Source organism: Halichoeres trimaculatus, unplaced genomic scaffold (assembly GCF_033239565.1).
Source record: "Halichoeres trimaculatus isolate MK-OKI-2021-1 unplaced genomic scaffold, fHalTri1.1 fHalTri1_scaffold_2, whole genome shotgun sequence".
Lineage (NCBI taxonomy): Eukaryota > Metazoa > Chordata > Actinopteri > Labriformes > Labridae > Halichoeres > Halichoeres trimaculatus.
Window position 1 is genome coordinate 19,968,784 of NW_027437180.1, and position 21,999 is coordinate 19,990,782.

Below are 21,999 nucleotides of genomic sequence, written 5' to 3' on the forward strand. Positions count from 1 at the left end.
TATTAAATTTACATCGAAGCTTTAAACTAAATCTTTGTCTCAAGAAAATAAATGCAATGTACCTCCATGTTGCATTTAACAAACTTTTCGGTTGGTGTCATCCTGCAGTTCCGTATTTAGCCATAGGGTGGCGACAATGTCAAAGAAATTTCTCATGTCAACAACACGGAAGTTGAATTTGTTTTGAGTTGATTCCCTCTCTGTTTTCTTGAACATAGACATAAAAATACTTAAAGATGATTCTTCTCTGTTCATCCAACCAAAAATAAAGAAACTACCCATAGAACAAACAATAGAGAGTGCAAAAATATCAGAAAAGACATACTTCTCTGATGCTGCATTTAAGGCCCGTCTGAAACCTAGCTAAAAAGTCGATTGTAGAATTTAGATAACGAACAACAGACAAAAAGATGACTACAATTTTATTCATAATTTTATTTTAATAGCATGAAAAGTCTATGCAAACTTACATTTTAAGGCCCAAGACTGGTGTGCTTTCGTGCACCGTCTGAATCTTCAGCGTTTTTAAGGTTTTCTTGAAACTTACGCAGGATGAAAACTTACTTAATTTAATATGTGGCGGGGATTTCTGAATAAAACAGGTTAGCTTACAAATATGCCAGAGTTTGTCAATTTATTTTTCAAATACTCGATTAATGCAGTAAAATGTTTGTCCATCGCTGCGACAACTGTAGCTCCGACCCTGTGATGCGTCCATGAACGTTACCAGCACCGTCCAACATGGCGGCCCAGCGTCGGAATTTGATGCAGAGCGTAAGTGAAAACGCCTCTTGTTATCACTTTCACGAACGTGTAAAGTCAATGAAGCACTGATCCAAGAAAGAACTTTTGCGTCTGTTATTTCCCGTGGGGTCGCCTGTGTTGTTTTGTGCCTTTCCATGTCGTTTGGTGCGGCTTTCTGAGGCTAATGCTAGCTTAAAGATATTATGTGGAGTTTTGCTAACAGTTAGCGTCACAAACTTTAACGATGAAACGATTTATCAGAGACATCTAGAGCACGTCACAGTTGCCCAAACCAACTTTGTAAACACCGTAATGTTGCTTGGTGTACATTTCTGGAATGTATTTTGGGGATCTTTGGGCAGGGTTAACAATAGCTGACTGCAATTCACAGCAACAAGCCATGACGGCTGACACATGCCTCATGATGTAAAACATTCCAATTTTTATTCCGTGTGTTCACACATTGACAGCACCAGAGCTGGACAGATGACCTGCCCCTGTGTCAGATGTGTGGGGTTGGTACAGCACCAAACTGTGTATACGGTCCTGATGGTAAAGGGACTCAGAGCCATAGCAACGAAGATGGACACCTCAGGTTAAGGTAAGAATACATGGACATACAAAACGTCACTGTAAGCATGAGGTGTAAACAAAAGAATCATCATAAACTCTGTAATCCACTTCAAGTTAAAGTAAATCATTTACCTCTGCAAGCACAATCACAGACATCCACATCCAGACATTTTGTCAGTGTAATGTTTGTTGACTGGTGTTCAGTAGAAGTTCGAGTACTTTAAATGCAGTTTTTAGTCATAACTTAATATTTTAATTCTGTGTTCAGTTACATTAGCTATTTTTAATTCATCATTAAAGATTGATCAACATAAGTTTTAAAATGTAACATGTGATTTATCTATCACTGTAGAAAATATTAAGGCATCAAGTGATTGCTTTGAACCTTCAAGTCAGAAAAAAAGTGCTAAGAGCTTTACACGTTTGTTTGTTTTGTTTTTGTCCCCACCAATCAGAGGAGAGGATGGCTGTTTCCTGTATGGGGTTTTTAATGGTTATGATGGCGGTGGAGTAGCCAGATTTGCCTCTCAGTATCTGACAGCTGAACTGCTGCTGGGACAGCTCAACTCGAGTCACACCGACAATGACGTTCGCAGGATCCTTACACAGGTGTGTGTGTGTAAAGGCAAATAAAATTTGTCACACTGAAATCAAAACCTTCTGAGGGTGTACAACTACACGGAGGCTTTGCAAGGGGATATAAATGTATGGTGTCCAGTTTATGGTCTTTTTGGGATGTGTTACTGATGGCCTCCTTCTTAAGAAATGTGATCTTTTACTTGTTTCGTTTGTAAAAACATGTGAAAGTAAAGGATAAGTTCGGTTTATACAGCTTTTACATTGTTTATAGAATGAAGTAGAACAAAATACTCACCCAGAAGGCTTTCCTGATCCAAGCAGTACTTCGGGAGATATTTACATCCAAAATCGTGCAGCGGACGTCCGTATAATGGGATCCATCAGGGGCTTATACAGCGCCGCTCCTAAAACTGCATTAATCATCCAAAAACTCGTGTTTTTCACCAATATTCCATCATGGTCTGCTCCGGGTTTGTCCTCTGCTGCAGTCTGTGTCACTCCAGACAGCGCTGTGTGGCTGTAATGACCTCTGAACTGACTAAGACTTTGTTTACATTTTCCCCTCAAAGAAAGGAGTCAGCTCTCTAGAGAGTACTTCGTTTGCCCCTCCGTGCATGCGCAGTACTCGCTGGAGAGCTGACTCCTTTCTTTGAGGAGCAAATGTAAACAAAGTCTTTTTAGTTTTAGGAGCGGCGCTGTCTATGCCCCGATGGATCCCATTATACGGACGTCCGCTGCACGATTTTGGATCTAAATATCTCCCAAAGCACTGCTTGGATCAGGAAAGCCTTCTGGGTGAATATTTTGTTCTACTTCATTCTATAAACAATGTAAAGGCTGTATAAACCAAACTTATCCTTTAAGGGGTGTGTCCCATTTTTACCTGTAGGGCTGAGGAAAGCTTTGGGCTTAAACATGTCATTTTCTTATTGCTAGTCTTTGCTATTTTGCCTAGATTAAAAGTTATAAAGGACAATCCACAACTTTTTTTTTTCTTTTAATACGCCTTGCTTTTTTAACTGTTACAGAAAAATGATCTGTTAGATTGGTATTTTAGCATGGGTAAGAGATAGGCTTTTACTCTTTCACTGTGGAATGAAATAATAACAATTAAAAAAAGTTAGACCTGTGTATTCTAAATTTGCTTAATGAACATTTAAATTCAAAAATATAAATGATTTCTTAATTGAATTTTGGAAAGTATGAAACGCTCATTGACACCAACAATGCATATGTACAGAGTTACAGAGTGGTAAAATAATGAGCTGTAGATTCAAAAGAATTGAGGTCCCACAGTAACCTTGCATATGAGTCAGTGACAAATCATAAAGCTTAGAGACAATATCCTTCAGCTAAAAAACAACAGAACTTTCACTTTAAAATCTTTTTTTGTGTGTGTTAAGTAATTTACCAGCTCAGTTAGAAGCAGAATAAAGTACAACCTGATTTTTTTTTTTTTTTTTATCGTAGAACGAACCTTTTCAGGTGTGTACAGCTCTTGGTGTGTTAAATTACTTAATAACTGTGTTTGTGCTAAATAGTATTTCTTCTTACGTCTGAGCACAGGCTTGCCATCACTGAACTGTGTCATCTAAATATTTCTATTCATACTGTTGCAGGCCTTTGATGTGGTGGAGAAGAGCTACTTTAAGACAATAGACGATGCTCTGGCTGAGAAAGCTCACCTGTCCAACTACCTCCCACCACACAATGAGGTACATACACACACACACAAACACACACACACACACACACACACACACACACACACACACACACACACACACACACACACACACACACACACACACACACACACACACACATAAACATAGTCACACACACATTCCTGAGCATATTGACACACTAGACTGAAAATTAAGAAGAGGAGTTCTCTGTTGGCTTCCATGGCAACCACAGATTTGGGCATTAGAGTGAGGTAATGCTCAGCGGCTGGAGAATGAGCTTGTGATGTTTCTAATTGGGCTCATCAGCCTGTTTCATTAGATAAGCTGGTCTCAGTTCTCCTTCTCTGGATACAGCTCTCTCTGCTCCCCCTCACCCAGTCCATTATTCTTTGTACCATGTCTCCTCTCTGCTTTGCTTCCTCAAATATACTCATATCCTGATAATATTGCTGGTGGGTGTTTTTTTGTTAGATGATGTTCGCTTCATGAGCTGCTTCATTAGGAACATCCCGTTCTTATCTGTACTTTTTTCTCTCTGCTCTCATACTTTGTCGTGCACCTCTTTCATGCCTTCTTTCCTATCTCCTGTGCTCCTACTCATCTCTTATCCTTTTTATATCTCACCTCCTGCATGTAATTCTTGTTTCTCCTCCTCCACTCGACCCTTTCCTTTTGTTCCCACTTGCCTTTCATCTCGTTTCATGTCTCATGCTCTTTCGATTCACACCTCCTCTTTTATCATTTGTCTCATTTCCTCTCTCTTAACTCTTTCCTCCCACTCTCCACATATTTGTATTAATTGTCCTCCTCTCTCCATCCACTTCTCGGGGCTGGTCAGAATGTGTCATTCCACCACTCCTCTCAGAGTCAGAAGGTGCAGGAGCGTCTGAAGGAGCTGGAGCAGGAGGTGTCAGGAGGAGCTACGGCCGTGGTGGCGCTGATCCTCAACAACAAGCTCTATATCGCCAATGTTGGTATGGAGACCCACACAAACACATGCACACACACCTTTGTGTACTAGTTAGTATCAAAGTATCTAAATGAATAATGCTACATATTCATTACTGATGAAATATAACGACTTAGTCATGCGTTACTGTCATCTTTGTAGAAGTGTGGGAAAATCTTGTCACTAAAGATCAGCCAGGAGCGATAGCAGTTCAAAAGTCTGTGCTGCACCAGTAGATGTCAGGCTTCAACAGGTTTCGGCTAAGAGCCTGTCAGGCTCTGAAAATCTCTGTCAGGGGTGCTGGTGTAGCACAGTGAGTACAACACTGCCTCCTACTCTTCCTCCTCACACTGTGTTTTGTTTCTTTAGTGATTCTATGAAACAAAAATAAAGGGGAAAGAAAGAAAAAAGAAGTAGAAGCAAATAGACAGGGCTTTTTATGCTGGAATTTTCCAGGGAACAAGACCTTTTCAAGGGAACTTGGAAACAAAACATTTTTTTAACCTAGGAAAAAAGACAAATAAAAGTTTCAGTCAGTAGGAAAGAAAAGGCCTAATTGGTAAGTGGACCCTCCAGAGGTCCAGTAAATCTCCAGGTAGAGTGAGGCCTTAACAGTATTGATTGCTATGCTGAGAATAATCATTTTATATTTGGTAATAACTTGAAACTAAAGACAGATTCTATATGACTTAATTGAGATGTGTTAGTTTTACTGCAAGGCTTGTTGTTAAGATGCAGAAACACTTAAAGTGAAGAAGTATTGACAAAAGTAAGAGACTGCTTTAATCAGACCCTGAAGCCTACAGCATGGTGTAACTGGTACTGTGAAAACAGACGTGAAGAAGGTCATGAGAATCATGTTCGAATCAAGGAATGAAACTTAGTGTCTGCATTATGGTTTTCAAATGTCACTATGTTTTTATGAGATTTAACCATAAAACCACTGAAATGCGAACAAGTGTTTGAAAAAGCCAGTACAAAGGGTAATAAGGTTTTATATTTAAAAATATAAATGTAACCCAGAAATAGATCAAACTGTATGTGTTGATTGATTCTTTGCATCATTTTCTGGAAAAAAAAAAAACACAAACAAAACACAATATTACTCAGAAAGTAGGGTTTTCAGAAGGTTTTTGTCTTCCTTTTCACCTCTCAATACCTCCTCGCAGTTCATTCAATTTAAATAAAATTAAGGTATCAGCATCAGCTGACAGTTAAAACACACAACATGACATGACATCATTCTGTGATGGGATCCTCATTTGCTTTGCAATGTATCTGGGAAGAAAATCATGCCAGCTGCTTCAGAAAAAAAGAAATTCACACTGCTTATGCTACATACTTCCATGATATCCACTTTTTTGAAAATAAAACAAAAAATTATTCAATGATCTATTTTAAACTAAGGATCCACTTAAGGAGGCTTCTATCTCTGTGTCATGCTCTTTTTGTCTATTTGAAAAGGAAAGGAATGCATAGCAGCAGCTACAAGAAGAGCACAGCTGTGAGTTTGGCCTTTGTTCATCTTACATACCAATGAAAAATATATCAATACTAACATGAGGGTTTCTTAAATCTTTTATTTAAAATGTGTTGCTCAATTTGCTATACTATTACTTGTCATCTAATGAAGTTAAATAAAGATCCATGAAAGGAAATGATGAGCAGCAGCTACAGGAGCTTTTGACACTTTCCTTGATATTTTCTTAAAAACATCTTGGACCACTGAGTTTTGTGATCATGTGCCCTTGTCTCACAGTTGCACACATATGGATGTGTCTTCTTTAACCCCAGTAGGATGCCAAAATTGCAGTGACTTGAGTAATACATTTAAGAACTGGGCAGACAGTTTATTTTTAGAGGCAGCCAGACATATTTTCCCACAGGTTCTGTTTTCTGTGCCCCTCCCACCCAGATCAATCAAAACATACCAACAATGTGGGTCACTGTCAAATCCCTGCAGCAGCATGATATCATTTTCTGAGTGCTGACATTGGTATTCAGTATAAATGTGTTTTGTGTGCAGCTTTCCACCTTCGTAGCTTAGGAAAAGATGCGTTTATGATCAGTTTCTCTTTGAAGGTTTCATTTATTTTAAGTAACTTGGGTTAAAAAAAATGTCGACCCCTCCATGTTTTCGATGTTTCTGTCTCTCAGCTTCTGGTTTGGAATCTATGGCAGGTGAAGGAAAAGAGCCCCTCACCCTCTCTCCAAGACTTCCTTTTCTTTTGTTCTCAAGGACGAGGCGCAGAGCAGAAAATAGGACGTATAGTAATTAGTGGCAAAGGAGGACTCTACAGTCTCTCCTTATTGGTCTGTCATGTCAGGTCAAGAGTTCAAAGTTGACAGAACATGAATCCTAGGGAGGTTTGAAATTAGAGTAAATGTGCTCTAAAAAGCACTCCCAGCTGTGTGTTGATGTGAAATATATTTGACAGTTTAGGTCGTGTGGCCCATAACTTGATATTCTTGGAGTGGGGGTTTGTGTAGGGGTAGTCAAGGGTGCATGAACACACAGCAGACATCGTAAGCTTTTTCATGCAGACATGTAGCAAGTTTACACACAAGCTCATAAGAATGATTACCAAGTTTATGGAAATGGTGTGTAGAGTATGTTTTGACCAATGCATCAGTTTGAAAGACTAAGATTGTAACTCCTTCTGTCAGCGCCGCCTGAAAAACATCCAGGGCTACAGGAGCTGAGGCTCAGGGCCCCAGAGAGGTCTAAGAGCAGCACATGGGCCCCCGCCTGCAATTTCACTCAGTGTGATGGTAACTAATTGGATGGCCTTGTCTGCAGTTTAAAAGTGAAACATACATCACTCCTGTTTAAAACTTTCGGGTAAGATGAGGGGTTTCTGAGAGGGCCTCTGCAAGACCCTGCATGTCACACACAGTCAATAATATCTGTTCAGATTTTTTGTGTGTGGTTTGCATTCTTGTCTGATGATTGCAGGTGTTTTTTTAAACTTTACTGCAGAATTTCAAATAGTTTAATCAAACTGTTCAGTTTATGAATTAACAATCGTGAAATTGAACTTGAAATTATGTACAACTAGAAAAGCACTCAGAGAGCATAGACTTCCGCCAAGCATATTGTGATTGTCACGCAACACTTACTCTCTGTCAGCAGACTGTCTGCTACAATTTAGTGTTAGCTGCAGGTTTGTACGATAATTTGTTACCTGATAGTATTGAAAATTATGTTGTGCCAGTACATATTTTATATTCCGGATCTTAGTATCCAAAATATTGCCAGGATGTGGATCGTACTTTTACATCTGTCAGAAATTATCATGACCTTGTGTTGTGATGTTTTGCAAAGCAACCCGACCTTCTATCCTGGAGTTATATACAAGTATGGTGAGAACGGCTCAATCTGATATTGATGAAGAACCCTTTGAAAAATATCCTGGATCCAGACGGTGATGCGGATTGACACGAAAATTTAATCACTTCTTCTTTATCCCATTTTGAACATTTCCTGAAAATTTCATCAAGATCTGTTGGTTACTTTTTGAGTTATGTTGTTCACAGACAAACAAAAAAAGCAAACTCTTCCAAAAACATAACGTCCTTGACAGAGGTAAATATATTTTACCAAGCAATAATGACATTTAGATACAATTAATTACGATTAATAAGAAACTTTGATGATGTCCTTCACCTTTAGAAAATGATATGTTTGGTTTTGGTTAAATGTCACAGCTTGGTTTATAATAATACAATTATCTGGGCAAAAATTAACATTTGGTACACTGTTTTTGGAAGAAGCCCCAGTTTAACATCTCTGTTATGCCAGCGAAGGTCATTTATCCCTTTTCACCGTGTGCCTCTCAGACTTGCTTTCTCATTCAGAATGAAGCTTCTTTTTCTACACTGATTCACTGGTGTAGGTTGGGCCCTATGAGTCACCTCAAGGCAACGTGACTAAGGTTGTGTCTGCGTCATTACTATATGTGAGAAAATCTGAAGGCCAAATCTGTCGCAAGATCACAAAAAGAGATGAGCGAAATGTTCATGTGAAGAATCATAATAAACTTTGAACTATTTCAAGGTTTAAACTGAGTCGAGTACCTTTCTTCATTGTTTTTCCTTTTCAGGGAAATCAAAGATGTCTCATCTTTCACTTGTTTATGTTTCCAACTTAAGTTTTGAGCCAATTAGAGAGCTGCTTTTTGAAAGGATGGCAGCTGGGTTGACAATGAGTTGTCAAATTGATGGCCGATGTTTTCTCTGAGCATTTTAAATGAGACTGGGGTGACCTGAAGATCATTAACGAGTGGCTTTTTACATGGTTTATTGAAGTGTGTTGGACAGAATCTGACCAGCCTTTAGCAACCTGACTACATCGAGCATGTTTCCATTAACATCATCAATGCTTGTGTTTGTGGGATATTCCAGGTACCAACAGGGCATTGCTGTGCAAGTCCAGCAGCGATGGACAGAACCAGGTTCTCCAGATTGGTCGACCCCACAGCACTGACAATGAAGACGAGCTGCAGAGACTGGCTGCCCTGGGTGAGACACAGTTCTTTCAAAAGACAGACACAGAGTGGATGAAAAACACATAGACCCTCTGCTCTAGACTGCATCCAACCTAATTTGTTACTGCCGTAAACATTTCCCTCTTGACTTAAAGGTGTTGATCTCTAGTTTCAAATGTCTCACATCAGTTTAGATAAAGGTATGACAAGTTCAGATCCTTTCTGTCTTCATAAAATGGTCATCTCTGACTCAACAAAGACAGGAATAACCACAGACTCCCATTTTGTTCTCTGTAAACCCTAGAGATGCTTGTGCGTGAAAATCCCAGTCGACCAGCAGTTTCTGAAATACACAGACCAGCCCGTCTGGCACCAAAAACCATGCCACGTTCAAAGTCACTTGAATCACCTTTCTTCTAGGGATGCACGACATTATCGGCACAATATCTGTATCGGCAGATAAAAGCTTAAAAACACGTTTATCGGTATCGGCAGATATGGAAATTTCTGCCGATAGGCACAGCTGATAAGGTGCTATTCAGGTAGGATTATTATTATTTTCCATCTGAAAAATAAGCTCCTTAAATAAAATGTAGCACTTCATTCATTTACACTGCAGAGCTCTGTGTCTGTCACCAGGTTGTTACAGTAGCTCTAAAATAATCAAATGCAACTTGGTGATGTTTAAAAATGCATTGTACATTTAAAGTTCATGTGATCTAAAGAAATTATTTTTCTGTATTTCAATACTGAATGTCTTGAGTTTGAAAAAATAATACATTTCTTATTTATGGTAAAAACAATCTTTTTTGTCTTGTTTCATATGTGTTTCTTAAACAAATAAGACCGTCACAATAATAGTGACATATAAATTCCAGCACAGGATAGACTTAGCTTTCTTTACAGTGAAAAAAACAAACTTGTGATTATCGGTATCGGTATCGGTATCGGCCAAAAGGGGTTTCGATATATCGGCATATCGGATATCGGCAAAAATCTAATATCGTGCATCCCTACTTTCTTCCCCATTCTGATGCTTAGTTTGAACTGCAGCAGATCGCCTTGATCATGTCTACATGCCTAAATGCATTAATTGCTGCCATGTTATTGGCTGATGAGAAATTTGCATTAACGAGCAGTTGGACAGGTGTGCCCGATAAAGTGGTTGGTGAGTGTAGGTATTACTCTAATTACACACATCAGATACTTTCTTATCTCACAGAGCCCTGCTAAGAATGACAGAAAACCCTGGGAAACAAAGTTGTTTGTCATTCACATTTTCTGTAATATATGTAATTCTGTCATACAAAAATACAGTACCTTGAGACATACATTCAAACAATATTACATTCTTTGCCTTCAATGGAGGATACACAAACAGACACACGGATGTGACCATTAGTGTGGCCCAGCTGTTAAAGACGCACACATGCAGCCCTCTGTCCATGGTGGATAGCACAGCCAATGGTCCAGTAATAAGAGCTGTGTATGTACCAGGAAATACATACATTGTGATTAGTGTTGCAGGAGAAGCATAAGGTGCAGCCTGACACCTGTAATGACTCTAATGGAGAATTAGCTGCACTGTTTAGCATCGTTTCACACCACACAATTGGAAGAGGAGGCAGACCTCTCTGTTTCTCTCCGCTCCTCTGTCTCCTGTAGGGTATTTTATCATTATTGTGATGTTTGGGCCCCTCTCTGAATGATTTAAACCAAATGGCAGTCATTCCATTAACCCAGCTGAAGGTGACCTCTTCCCTCATATCTTCATGCATCCTGCGCTCCTCCTCCCAGTCTAACCTCCTGCTCCTCCTTATTTCTCTTGTCTCATTGCTTCATCCTCCCCTTCCTCATACATTTTTTTCCCACTCCTCCCCCCACATTCCCTCTGAATATCATCATATTGCAATCCTCAAACTCATCTCCTCCCTCTCTGCCTCTTTAACAGGCGTGGATTCATCCAGAGTGAAGCAGGCAGGGCAGATTGCCGGTCAGAGCAGCACCAGGAGGCTTGGAGACTACCGAGTCAAATATAACTACAATGAAATGGACTTACTCAGGTAAAGTCAGAACTCAAGCAGCCCTCTTCCTCATTGTTGAATTTTTTTTATTTGATTCAGTGAATTCGCTCTGTGCCGTTCAGCTGGGTCAATATTTGCAACAATCAGACATGATAAACAAGATAAGTGCCAGTGTGACAAAATGAAGAAGAGTCCAAGGGAGCTCATTTCTGTGAGCAGTCTAGTCTTTTTGGTTTCATTTCATTTCATTATATTGTTACTCTGCAGCACACTAAGACAAGGCCCCATTTTGATGCAATTAAAAATGTAAATATAGAGAAAATAAAAATAATAGAAAAACAAAAACACTAACAACTATGAAAAAACTGCAGAGGAAATTCCCACAACAAATTTGCATTCTGGAAACCAGCTTCAAGAATGAAAACTTTTGAGCATGTCCCCCGTTCTGTCATGATGCAATTGAGCAAAACTGTGAAAATGGTGAATTCAAAGCCAAGTGTCTGCTTGATTTCCCCAGGCATTGAGTTTTGATACCTATAGTTACTGTTGATGGGTGGGTGAGGGGCAAAAACATCAACAGCATACTCTAAGCATTCATCAGAAATATATTAGTAATATATCTGGCTGCAAAAGAAAGCCAGATAAGGATGCTTGTTTGAAGAAAAAAAAAGGATGTACAGGACTGTTTGAGCTAAGAGATGTGATTAGAGGACACCAAAATCAACACAAACTGAAGATGTTCCCCATCAGACTTTAAGCCTCAGGTTAAACACTCATCTATTAACAGATTGTGTCTTCTGGGAGCTTATTTCTGACTAAGGATCACCTCCTGACATGTTAGGCTTTCTGTTTCTAACTTTACAGTTGCATATGTCTTCTCTGCACTGCCTCAACCATTCAAGCTCTGTCCCTGTATCGTGTTCTTTATTATCCGATCTGACTCTCTTCCAGCTTTTCTTTTACCACAGCTCAGCTCTTGAAATTCCATGTTTTGGGGGCCCCCTTCTCTCTCATACTTCTCATTTCCTGCCTCTGTCTGCAGTCCAAGCCAAAAGAATCAGGCTCAGATATCTACAAGTCATTTCGATCCTGATCCTCGATAAAACACACAAAAGAATCTTTATAGAATTTCCTCTTGAGTGCTTTCAAAGTGCAGGAAATTCAAAGTGGACTACATGTAAACAATTCTCTGGATTTCTGAAATTAGCCAGGTTTATTGTCTTTGGATTAGGTGCACTCACGCCTTTCTCTTCCCTCAGTTACTCCTCCTTTCTTTCTCAGTCTTCCTCCTCTCCTTCCTCCAGTTCTGCTTTTTTTTTGTTTGTCCTCCTCTGTCTTTGATATAAATGTGTTTGCTAACATATTCATCTTCTCCTGTCCTCCTCCACCATCAGTGCGGCCAAGACAAGGCCGATCATTGCAGAGCCGGAGATTCATGGCAGCCAGTCTTTGGACAGCGTGACTGGCTTCTTGTTGCTGATGTCAGAAGGTCTCATCAATGCCCTAGAGTCTGCTCACGGAGCCGAACAGGCCAATCAGGTCAGCAGAATCATCCAGAAACCACATTTTTGCCACCCGTTTCTTCTTGTAAATCCTTTAACCTTGAAACCTACTTTTGAATGATGATAGTCCTCCTTTGTCATCTCTTCTTTTTACTGTTTTGTTAACCTTTTCTGTTCTTTTTCCTCCTCCCATTTGACTTTGTCTATTTTTTCTCTACCATCAACAACCTCTTATCTCCTTTTCATAAGGGTCATCTTTCTGATTCTCTTTGTTACTTTTCTGTTTCCAGCCCCTTTATGCTGGCTTCCACTTTCACTTCGGGTTTTCTGTTTTCTTGTTTTAGTCCTAATGGCTTTCTGTTTTTCTGTCTTTCTTCATTTTGCTCTTTAGTTCTTTAACTCCATCACTAATCTCTCTCTCTCTCTGATTCCTCCTTCCCCTCGCTCTCCAATGTAGGAAATTGTTGCCATGGTAGCAGCAGAACTGGCCCAGCAGACCAGCTTGGAGTCAGCGGCTCAGTCAGTGGTGGAGCGCGTCAAACGGCTACACCACGATGTCTATGTGTCTGGCCGTCAGAGGGCGACTTTCTGCTCTCGGCATGAGGACATGACCCTGCTGATCCGCACGCTAAACTACCCACTGGCTGATGGAGCACTGACACCCACACAAGGTAGGGAAGAACATTCTGGATTCAGTTAAGAATTTAAGACAACATACTCAGGGCACAAATGAGCATTTTGAGCACATTTCCTATGAGACCCAAGAAATATCTGAATTTTGTGCCACGCGATGAGTTGACTAATTTTGGTGTGTTTCTGAAAATGTGAAAGCCTCCAAATTAGCAACCTGTTAGTCTCAAGATGATAAACACCAGGGTTCCAGTAAAGTCCTTTCTCTGTGTTTGGGTGCCCAGCCCCTGACAACAACCACCACCACATTTTAAACATTGGAAATCTATTTTGGATCTGGTATTGCATTTAAAGGCTTCGTCTCCCAGACATAAATGTGTCTCATTCCATCCATCCTACATTGAAAACTTTACACTAGTGGTGGGACATACTTCAAAGAAAACCTTGAAAAAAATACTTGGTTAACCCACATAATAGTCGGCAGCTTTCACAAAAAGAAATCAAAGATTTTAAGAGCAGCCGCCAAGAAATCCACGTTGAGCCAAAATAAAGTACAGGCGGAAAAAAAAAATCTAATTTTCTCCTCATTCCCAGGGTGCCCATTTGATGCTGAGGCTTCACATTAGCTTCTCAGTGTTTTTCTTAATAATAGCTCTTGTGAAAAGTATTAAATACAAGCATGCTGCGTTTTGATATTTTCATTTAAGAACAGTTGACGGGGTGGGTTTAACTCATGGCTTTGAATCAATAAAAGTCGCTGAACTCATGTTTATTTCTTCTTACAGGAGGTCGTATCTACCCAGTGTCAGTGCCCTACTCAAACAGCCAGAGCACCAGTAAAACCAGTGTCACCCTCTCACTGGTCATGCCCTCTCAGGGGACCCTCACCAATGGAACCAACACAGCCTCCACCCTGGAGGAAGGCACCCCAACACCAGGGTAAGTTCACTTTGTGTTAATGCTGGCCTCAGCTTGGAATTTACACATGTGCGTATTTCTGTCTGGCATGCATGCTCTGAATGAGCTTAATTCTTTGTTTTTGTGGTGCAGAGTTTGTGTTCTTGCTTCGTGAACTCCTCTTCCCCACTTGTGTTGTTTTCCCTCCATGTGAGCCTAATTTTGACTCCACTCCTCCCTCCCTACTGTTAAGTTTATTTTAGGGGTAATTTAGATAAGCAAGAATCATCAACTCTCTCATTCCTCCCCTGTTATATTTATTTTAGGTAAGCTTGATTTTAACTCCCCTGCCTCCCTCCACTGCTATGCTTATTTATGTGTCAGCATGGGCTTTAACTCCCCATTGTTCTGCCGCTGTGTGTAATGTCTCAACCAAGGGTTTCTTCCTCAGAAGAGAAAAAACAAACGGATCGAGAGCAGCTGCAAAAGTATTTCAATATTGAACTTTCCTCTAAGAATAATGGAATTGTATTTATGTGATCAAATTAGTTTTACTCTTGTGGGCATTTCTAGCCAATTTATCCGCAGTGTTCTTCTGTAACAAACTACACAGAAACACAGTTGTGTTTAGGCCGGAGGTAGAGTATTGGATTGAGGCGTTAAGGTGCTTGTGAGGTTAGAGCATTGCATAACCATCTGGTAATTTACCACTACACTATGAGATTATTTCATCATGATGATCAAAAGAGTCTCCGGACTGATGCTTGCTAATATAGCCGGGTTAAACTTTTTGCTGGAAAGCTGTTGTTCAGCCATCGACACTTTCACACACAGAGGCTACTTTTGCTACAATGTCATGTCCCTTCTCCACCAAATGATGAGCTCTTCAGAATGAGGCAGTGTCACCCTGGCCAAAAATGAAAAACTGTTACCAGAAGTAATCATTTTTAACTAAGTAGCCAAAAAATAAGAACAACAAATGTGTTTCTCCCCCTAGACTGAGTGATGTTCAAAGAAATTATTGCCGGCAAGTACATTATTACCTCCGCCTAGGAGGTTATGTTTTTTTGTTCTGTTTGTTTGTTTGTCTTTGAACTACATGGCTCAAAAAGTGGATCTTGATGAAATTTTCAGGGAATGTTCAAAATGAGATAAGAAAGAAGTGATTAAATTTTGGAAGTGATCTGGATCACTGTCAGGATCCAGGATTTTTTCGAAGGACTCTTTATCACTGTGAGATAGGGCTGTTTTCACCATCTGCATATAACTCCACAGTAAATGGTCAAATTGCTTTGCAAAACAAAACAAGACAAGGTCACCATAATTTCTGATGGATGTAAAAGTATGACCCAGATTCTTGCAATATTCTGGATCAACAATATGCAATATGTACTGGGTCATCATCAATTTCAACACTGTCAGGTAACAAATTATCGTACAAACCTGCAACTAACACCAACTTGAAGCAGACAGTCTGCTGAAAGGGAGTATGACATTAAAGTAAGACTATAGTGTTGCATGAAAGTCACAGTATGCTTGGCGGAAGTATGCACTCTCTGAGTACTTTTCTAGTTTAATAAAAATAATACTGCACTCAAGCAGTCTGTCCCACACAAAGCTGCAGATTTATGTTTTTCCACAGTGCCTCCTCTGCATTGTTTGGTGTCAAAGTGCAGATGAGTGGATGTTCTTCTTCAGTGATAATGTTTTTGAAGATGGCTTTTTAAAGGTAAAGAGAAAGAACACAAAGATTACTGAAGATTTTTCATCTAGACATTAAAAAGTGCTCTTGGCCTCATTGTAAATAAGGGGTCCCCCTCAATGACCTCAGAGAACTTTGAATAAAGGTTGAGGAATCATTTCCTTCGGAATCAAAAAGGACTAAAGTTTCCAAGTATTCTCATTTATCTAGTCAATTGCTTGTTTCTGATTTATTTTATTTCTATCAACAAAATTTTGTTTATATTTTTTATTAAGGTAACACTTATTCTCCCAGTGTTTTGATTTAACACCTTTAAGAAATGGAAGAAGAAAATTCAGCTTTGTTTTGCCAGATGTTCCTCATAATACAAAAGATAAAGTGTGATGTAGATTATTTTTTAAAGTGCGAGATGCTTCAAACATGTCAGAGTGCTTTCTGGACTAAATATTGGCCTATAATCACATAAAAGTGAACTACAGCTGAAAGACAGCTTCCTCCAGCATGCTGTGAATCTACCTGCTTGAATTCACCTGGGCCCGTATTCAGAAAGCTTCTCAGAGAGCTCCTTACTTAGCCTAAAAATCCTAGCAAGGATTTTTAGCTTAAGAGTAATTTAGGAAATTTCCGAGCAAGGAGGAGACCGAAACTTTTCTCTTTGTGAGGAGGTGTGGTTGACCCTGTTGCTAGGTACGACGCAGTCTCCTAAAATCTGTGATTGGTTGGTACAAAAAGGGAAAAAGATGCCCCTAATAATGAATGAACAGTAAAACCAACAGATCACATCATTCAGACCGTATTCAGAAATTTGTAATCATGACATTAATTTCATGTCAAACTCAGCTAAATTAAATCAATAGTGACTCAGCTTCAAAACGTGTCAGCGTACCTCATTCACACACCAATTATACTGATTTGCTTATTGATCCATTTACTGTCCATGCTGGTCATGTTACTACTCATTGTGTTTGATTTTAATGGTGGACGCAGACTCAGCTGTCAGTACTTCCCGTGATTGCTGGCGTCTTTTTAAAAAGCAATTTGATTTGGCAGAACGACCAAAACAACGAACGACATGGATTTTTAAAAAAAGAGCTAAACAGAGGAGTCTGCTGTTGGCTCAGCTTATGGAGGAGCATAAAAGAGTGTTAAGAGAGAACTTAGGTCTCTAGATCAGGGCACAGGGGAAGAGGCAGACTTTGGAGCGCATCGCCCAACAAATCAATGCATCGCTCCCTCTCCTCACGCGTATATTCCATGTGAGTGTGAGATGCGCTCTTATGTGTTGCAACCCCAAGCGAGAGCAGAGATAACAGTAGGAAGCGAAGTTGTTCTTAAACAGTTTTGTGGGCTACCACTTAGGGAATGACGTAGGTCTCCTTGATATTAATAGTTGTATGAATGTTATAGAATTTCATCTGCTCATTAACCAGACTGTTTAGGGGGTGGATCAGCAGCTAACAGCTGTCTCAGGTGGCAGAAGCTGTGTTTAGCATGTTGGGAGAGTCTGGTGTTTACTCTTAGGCTTCTCAAAAGTCCTCCTCCCTCCTCCTGACAGTTTTTCACTTTAGGAGCTCACTTAAGGATTAAGACGCTTAGTAAATAACTTTTATCTTACCGAGGGAAATTCTATGAAAAGTTTTAGAATCCGAGGAATTCTAAGATTTTTCGTAGAATGACATCACTAAGAGCTACTTTTAGCCTTAGGATGCTCTGTGAATACAGGCCCTGGGGTTTAACAGAACAATACACTCTAATGGCTGCTGTTTCCCATTTCAGCATGTGCACACTTTCCTTCTGTGTCTTCTCTTCCTTGTCTGTGCAGAAGAATTGCTTCTAACCATCTGACTCACGTTTGTTCTCTTCCTAACGGCCCCGACTTGTCGTATCAATCCTGCGACCTCGCTCTGTCCTTCCCTTTCCTCTTTCTGCTTCTTTAGCACGTTCAATCCTGCAACCTGCCAACCGCCCGTCATCGCCATGCAGCCCACAATTAAACCCCCCTTTTCCCCGTTCTCTCCTCTTTTTTCTCTCCCCCTCTCCACCTCCCTCTTCTCACTCTCCACCACCCCTCCACCTCCCTGTCCCCTTCCGTTTTCCACCTCTCTACAATGTCTCTCCACCCATGACACAAATCCTTCCCTCTCCTTGGACACCCCTGCGACCTTGTCCTCTGTCCCCACCATCATACCTGCCCCCTCCCCTTCCTCCCCCCTCCCCAACCAACCACCATTCTCCTCCTCTGCCCCTTGTCACTTCTCCACTCTCCCCAGTAGTCAGAGCCCCACAGCCACCCTCCGGTCCACCAACACACAGACGCAGAGCTCCAGCTCCAGCTCAGGTGACGGGAGCCTTTTCCGCCAGAGGGGAAGCCAAGCCGCTCAGCCCGACGAAACAGGCCGGGTCCCGCCCTACGTGGACTTCAGTCAGTTTTACCGCCTGTGGGGGAGTGACCACAGTGATGGCCAAAGCACGCAGGGGGGGCTGGGACCCCAGTGAGGACGGTGAAGGTACTGAGCGCAGCCTCGAGAGGGATGGACTTTGTTTTGTGGCACCTGAGGACTGAGAAGGGACAAAGACTTTAAGAAGTGGTTTGAATTTAAGTGAAAATGCTTTTAATGTATCATTACTCAAAACAAGAGACCTAAAGGTGCATGGTGCATCAGATGATGGGTAACTACTATATGCAAAAAAAATAATCCTGAAACATTGACATCAAATAAAGTAAACTTCTCTGTAATAGATGCTGGTCATGAGTGACTGTGAATATACAGAATGTAATCCAGACTGTAGCTGGTATTTTCATATTTATAGACAGCAAACGGGAATCTTATAGACTCCAGAGTTGATGATAACACACAGTCAGGCCTTATGATGAATGAATGGGTTTAAAAGTTTTTTTTTTGATTTGTTTGTTTTTTCTATCTGTAATTAAAGTATATATCCAATAAAATTAATCGGTTCAGTGGGATTCTCTTCATATTAACACTTTCAGCACTTGGCAGTTGAGCTTTTTCTGTAAGCAAACTTTCAGATTGAAGTCTCCTTTTTTTTTCCTTTATCAAACAAAGATGTTGTTCAATTTAGGTTTTGTACTCGTCCCAATTGAAAAAAAAAGTACTGTTTTTAGGGTGGACAACATAAAAGTCTAAACTGGCTGTTATATTTCCCTGTGCATACATGAAAAATTGCTCAAGTAACTACCTGGAATGTACTCATATTATGCTGTTATTATATATATATATATATATATATATATATATATATATATATATATATATATATATATATATATATATATATATATATATATATATATATATATATATATATATATATATATATATATATATATATATATATATGCTGAATTATCTCTTCCACATAAATGATATAACAAAGTTTGGATCTTCAGATAAATATTTAAAAGAAGAACATACAAAATCTCTGAGCAGTTTGTCAAAGTGAATATGGATCTCACATCTAAGAGAATTTTAAATATTTTGATTTCAGGGCCAGTAGACACCAAGTTTTGATGGCATGAATAAAGAATGAAAATCTTACAAATGAAACAGATGACTGACTTTCACTAATCCAGAAGTAAAGTGCCAAAAAAAAAAACTGAACCTGGAGGTTTTCACAGATCGATGATCAAATGATTCAGTGTTGAGCTCCTGCTTTAACAGATCTGTGGGAGAGGTGATTGCTGATGTGTCAGCTGGTCTAAATCAATGGATGCGTCACAGCCACAGCGTTTGAGACCTTGACTGTCAAATATGGTCGGTTCTTTCAACATGATGAGGATGAGAAATGGAAGAGGAGACCTCAGCAGTGTGGCATTGATGGATGTGAAGGACAGAGGCTGGAGCACCAGTCAACTAGGGGGTGGTGTGGGGTGGGAATTGAAGTTGGGAAATACATGATGAGGAAGGTCCTTGAGGAAGAGCTGTGTGATTGTTCAAGTCAACAGTGATCTGTCAGTCACTATGATTTCAATGACTCCTTTAAAATTAGTTTTAAAATGGAAAATTACACCACCACTCCTCCAAAATGTTATTTTGGTGTAGATTTTTAAAGGGGTATGATGGCTATCTGGAAAAGCATTTTTTGGGGGGATAAAGACTGTTGTTTCCAAATAACTCTTGCAACCCACTGTTGTATGGACGTGGCCCTCAACAAGGTGATTGTTGTTAAGCAAATGAACAGAGATCAGATCTTTCTTTTGGTAAGACTTCTCTTTGTTCAAGGCAACCACATATAACACTACAAGGTCATGTATTTATCAACAGTTACATGGAACTTCTGTTTAAAACGTGACAACGAGCAAAGTTTTTTGGTTTAGTTTTTACCATAGTTTTGTAGCTGGCTGTATTTATCTCTACTCACAGCCCAGTGCTCTGATAGGTTTTCATAACTTGCAATGCTAGTCAATCTTTTTACATCCCACCAGTGCTCATCAACCAACTACAATCTCACCAAGCATGGCGAACTCACTCTTCATTTTATTGATAGACTCTTGAGTTTGAACAGACCACTGCAGAATGTGGGTTAGAATGAACATTATCACAAACAGCTTAGTCCGTGTTGTAGCCCATGCTCAGTCACTCTCCTGTTTAGCTTTCTTCTGCTCTTCTTTCCTTTTTCTTTTTGCTATTCCAGCTCCAGTGTCTACCATTACAACAAAACCAATCCAAGAAATAATTTTCAGCAGAGTAAAATCACAGATGTCTCATTTCTCTGCTAAACTCTGCCAGCCAGTGTGGCATTGTCATAGGGACTAGTGCTGCAACTCAATCATGTTCAGCCCAAGTGAGAAACTGAGAAATAGTAGAAATTGCTTTCTTTGGTGCTGATAATCTCAATTTAAAATGTGGATTATGATCAGGCATATATCTAGAAGTGAGGCTTTTTCAGGATCACTTGGTTATTCCTCACAGTTCCTTCAAATTTTCTCCAACTTTCTCTGATGAGTTTTGAATATCAACTTTCTTAAGTGTGATGTTTTTCAGGAGGAACCAATAAGAGGCATACAAATACACCAGCTGTGTCTGCATGACTTTCAAATGCATTAAGGTAACTAAGAGTGAAATATCAAATTGTATCTTTGGCTTATGCACCAGGGCAAGGCAGGCTGATACCAGAGATTCAGAGAAAACATTTACTGTCAGGCTGGAAAATTTCTCACCATGAAATTGCATTATATACCTCTGGCTGGTAGAAAAATGCTTCTTTATTTTTCTGTTATTAGAACAAGAGCACGAGTCACCGTCCATTGTTTTTTCCAAAGACCCCCCTTCCAAAGTCAGGGCTTAATCTCATTCTCTAAATTAACTTCACACTGTTATGAAACCCTAATTGGCTTAATTAGGGCTGTAATTAGAAAGACACACATGAAGTCATAAACGTGGGCTAAATGATCTCCCATTAAACCATCAAATCACCAGTCAGAGCTACACAGTAACACAGACTTGTTTGGTTTCAAAGCACACAGAGCATGTTTCTAATTGCTCATTTTAGAGCTAATTGGTGTTTTCCCGCTGCTAAGGTCATGACCCCATTCCTGAGAAGCAGGTTCAATTAACTTTATTGCTCCTTGTAGAAAATGAAAGGGAATAAAAGAGCAGGTAAAAGATGGGGATGAGGATTGAGAGGCCACCATCATTGCTTTCCACTACTTGTTTTTCTTCTTTTATTTTTGTTGGACTTTAAAAATATTCCCACCCAAGTGTTTGTAGCAATAGCAATGTTTGAATTAGCATTGTGTGTTCTGCTCTGTAATGATCTGCTGCGTGCTGGGGTATATCAGTGCCTTGGCACAGCTAGTGTATTCCACAAACACCCTGTGTACACGTGTTGTGATGGATTGTCTTGGTAGGAGCTCGAAGTAAGCACCGTGGTGTTGAATGTTGATGATCTCAGGTGCTGCTCCAGGACTCAAACATTAATTTAATCTTTTTTTCCTCTGACAAATAAACAGCAGTCTGGATGATAGACAATGTGCAAACAACGCTTAGCTGTGGAATATAAAAATGCTTTACATATACACAGACCCTGTTACCTTTACAGAAACCACAGTATAGCCAAACAAAGACTGCATAGGGACAGGATGAGGAAAAACAAATTATTTTTTGGGGGGGGGGGGGGGGGTTTCACTTTAAAAACAATCTTGGTAGCTAACTGAAGCCTGTTTTTCTCACTGCTTTTTCCTAAGATGTTTATTTTAGCTA

At 39.9% G+C, this 21,999-nt stretch overlaps 1 protein-coding gene across 2 annotated transcripts; it reads left to right on the plus strand.

The window, feature by feature from the left end:
* The first annotated feature begins 676 nt into the window (after positions 1-676).
* tab1 (TGF-beta activated kinase 1/MAP3K7 binding protein 1) lies at positions 677-18,772 on the plus strand. Of its 2 annotated transcripts, none has more exons than XM_074665290.1 (11): positions 677-774; positions 1,215-1,345; positions 1,773-1,926; positions 3,516-3,611; positions 4,423-4,558; positions 8,938-9,054; positions 10,972-11,083; positions 12,439-12,583; positions 13,004-13,217; positions 13,962-14,115; positions 18,046-18,768. In XM_074665290.1, exons 1-11 carry the CDS (start codon positions 742-744, stop codon positions 18,269-18,271), a joined length of 1,518 nt encoding a protein of 505 aa, XP_074521391.1. In that variant the 5' UTR covers positions 677-741; the 3' UTR covers positions 18,272-18,768. The 2 variants fall into 2 exon arrangements, with proteins under 2 accessions (XP_074521391.1, XP_074521392.1); XM_074665291.1 differs by having other exon boundaries at positions 696-774; positions 18,049-18,772.
* Positions 18,773-21,999: the final 3,227 nt, after the last annotated feature.

Coding starts and splice junctions, on each gene's coding strand:
- tab1 (XM_074665290.1), top strand. CDS start 742: ATGGCGGCCCAGCGTCGGAATTTGATGCAGAGC. Junction 12,584..13,003: donor GAGCCGAACAGGCCAATCAG/GTCAGCAGAATC, acceptor TCTCCAATGTAG/GAAATTGTTGCCATGGTAGC. Junction 13,218..13,961: donor AGCACTGACACCCACACAAG/GTAGGGAAGAAC, acceptor TTCTTCTTACAG/GAGGTCGTATCTACCCAGTG.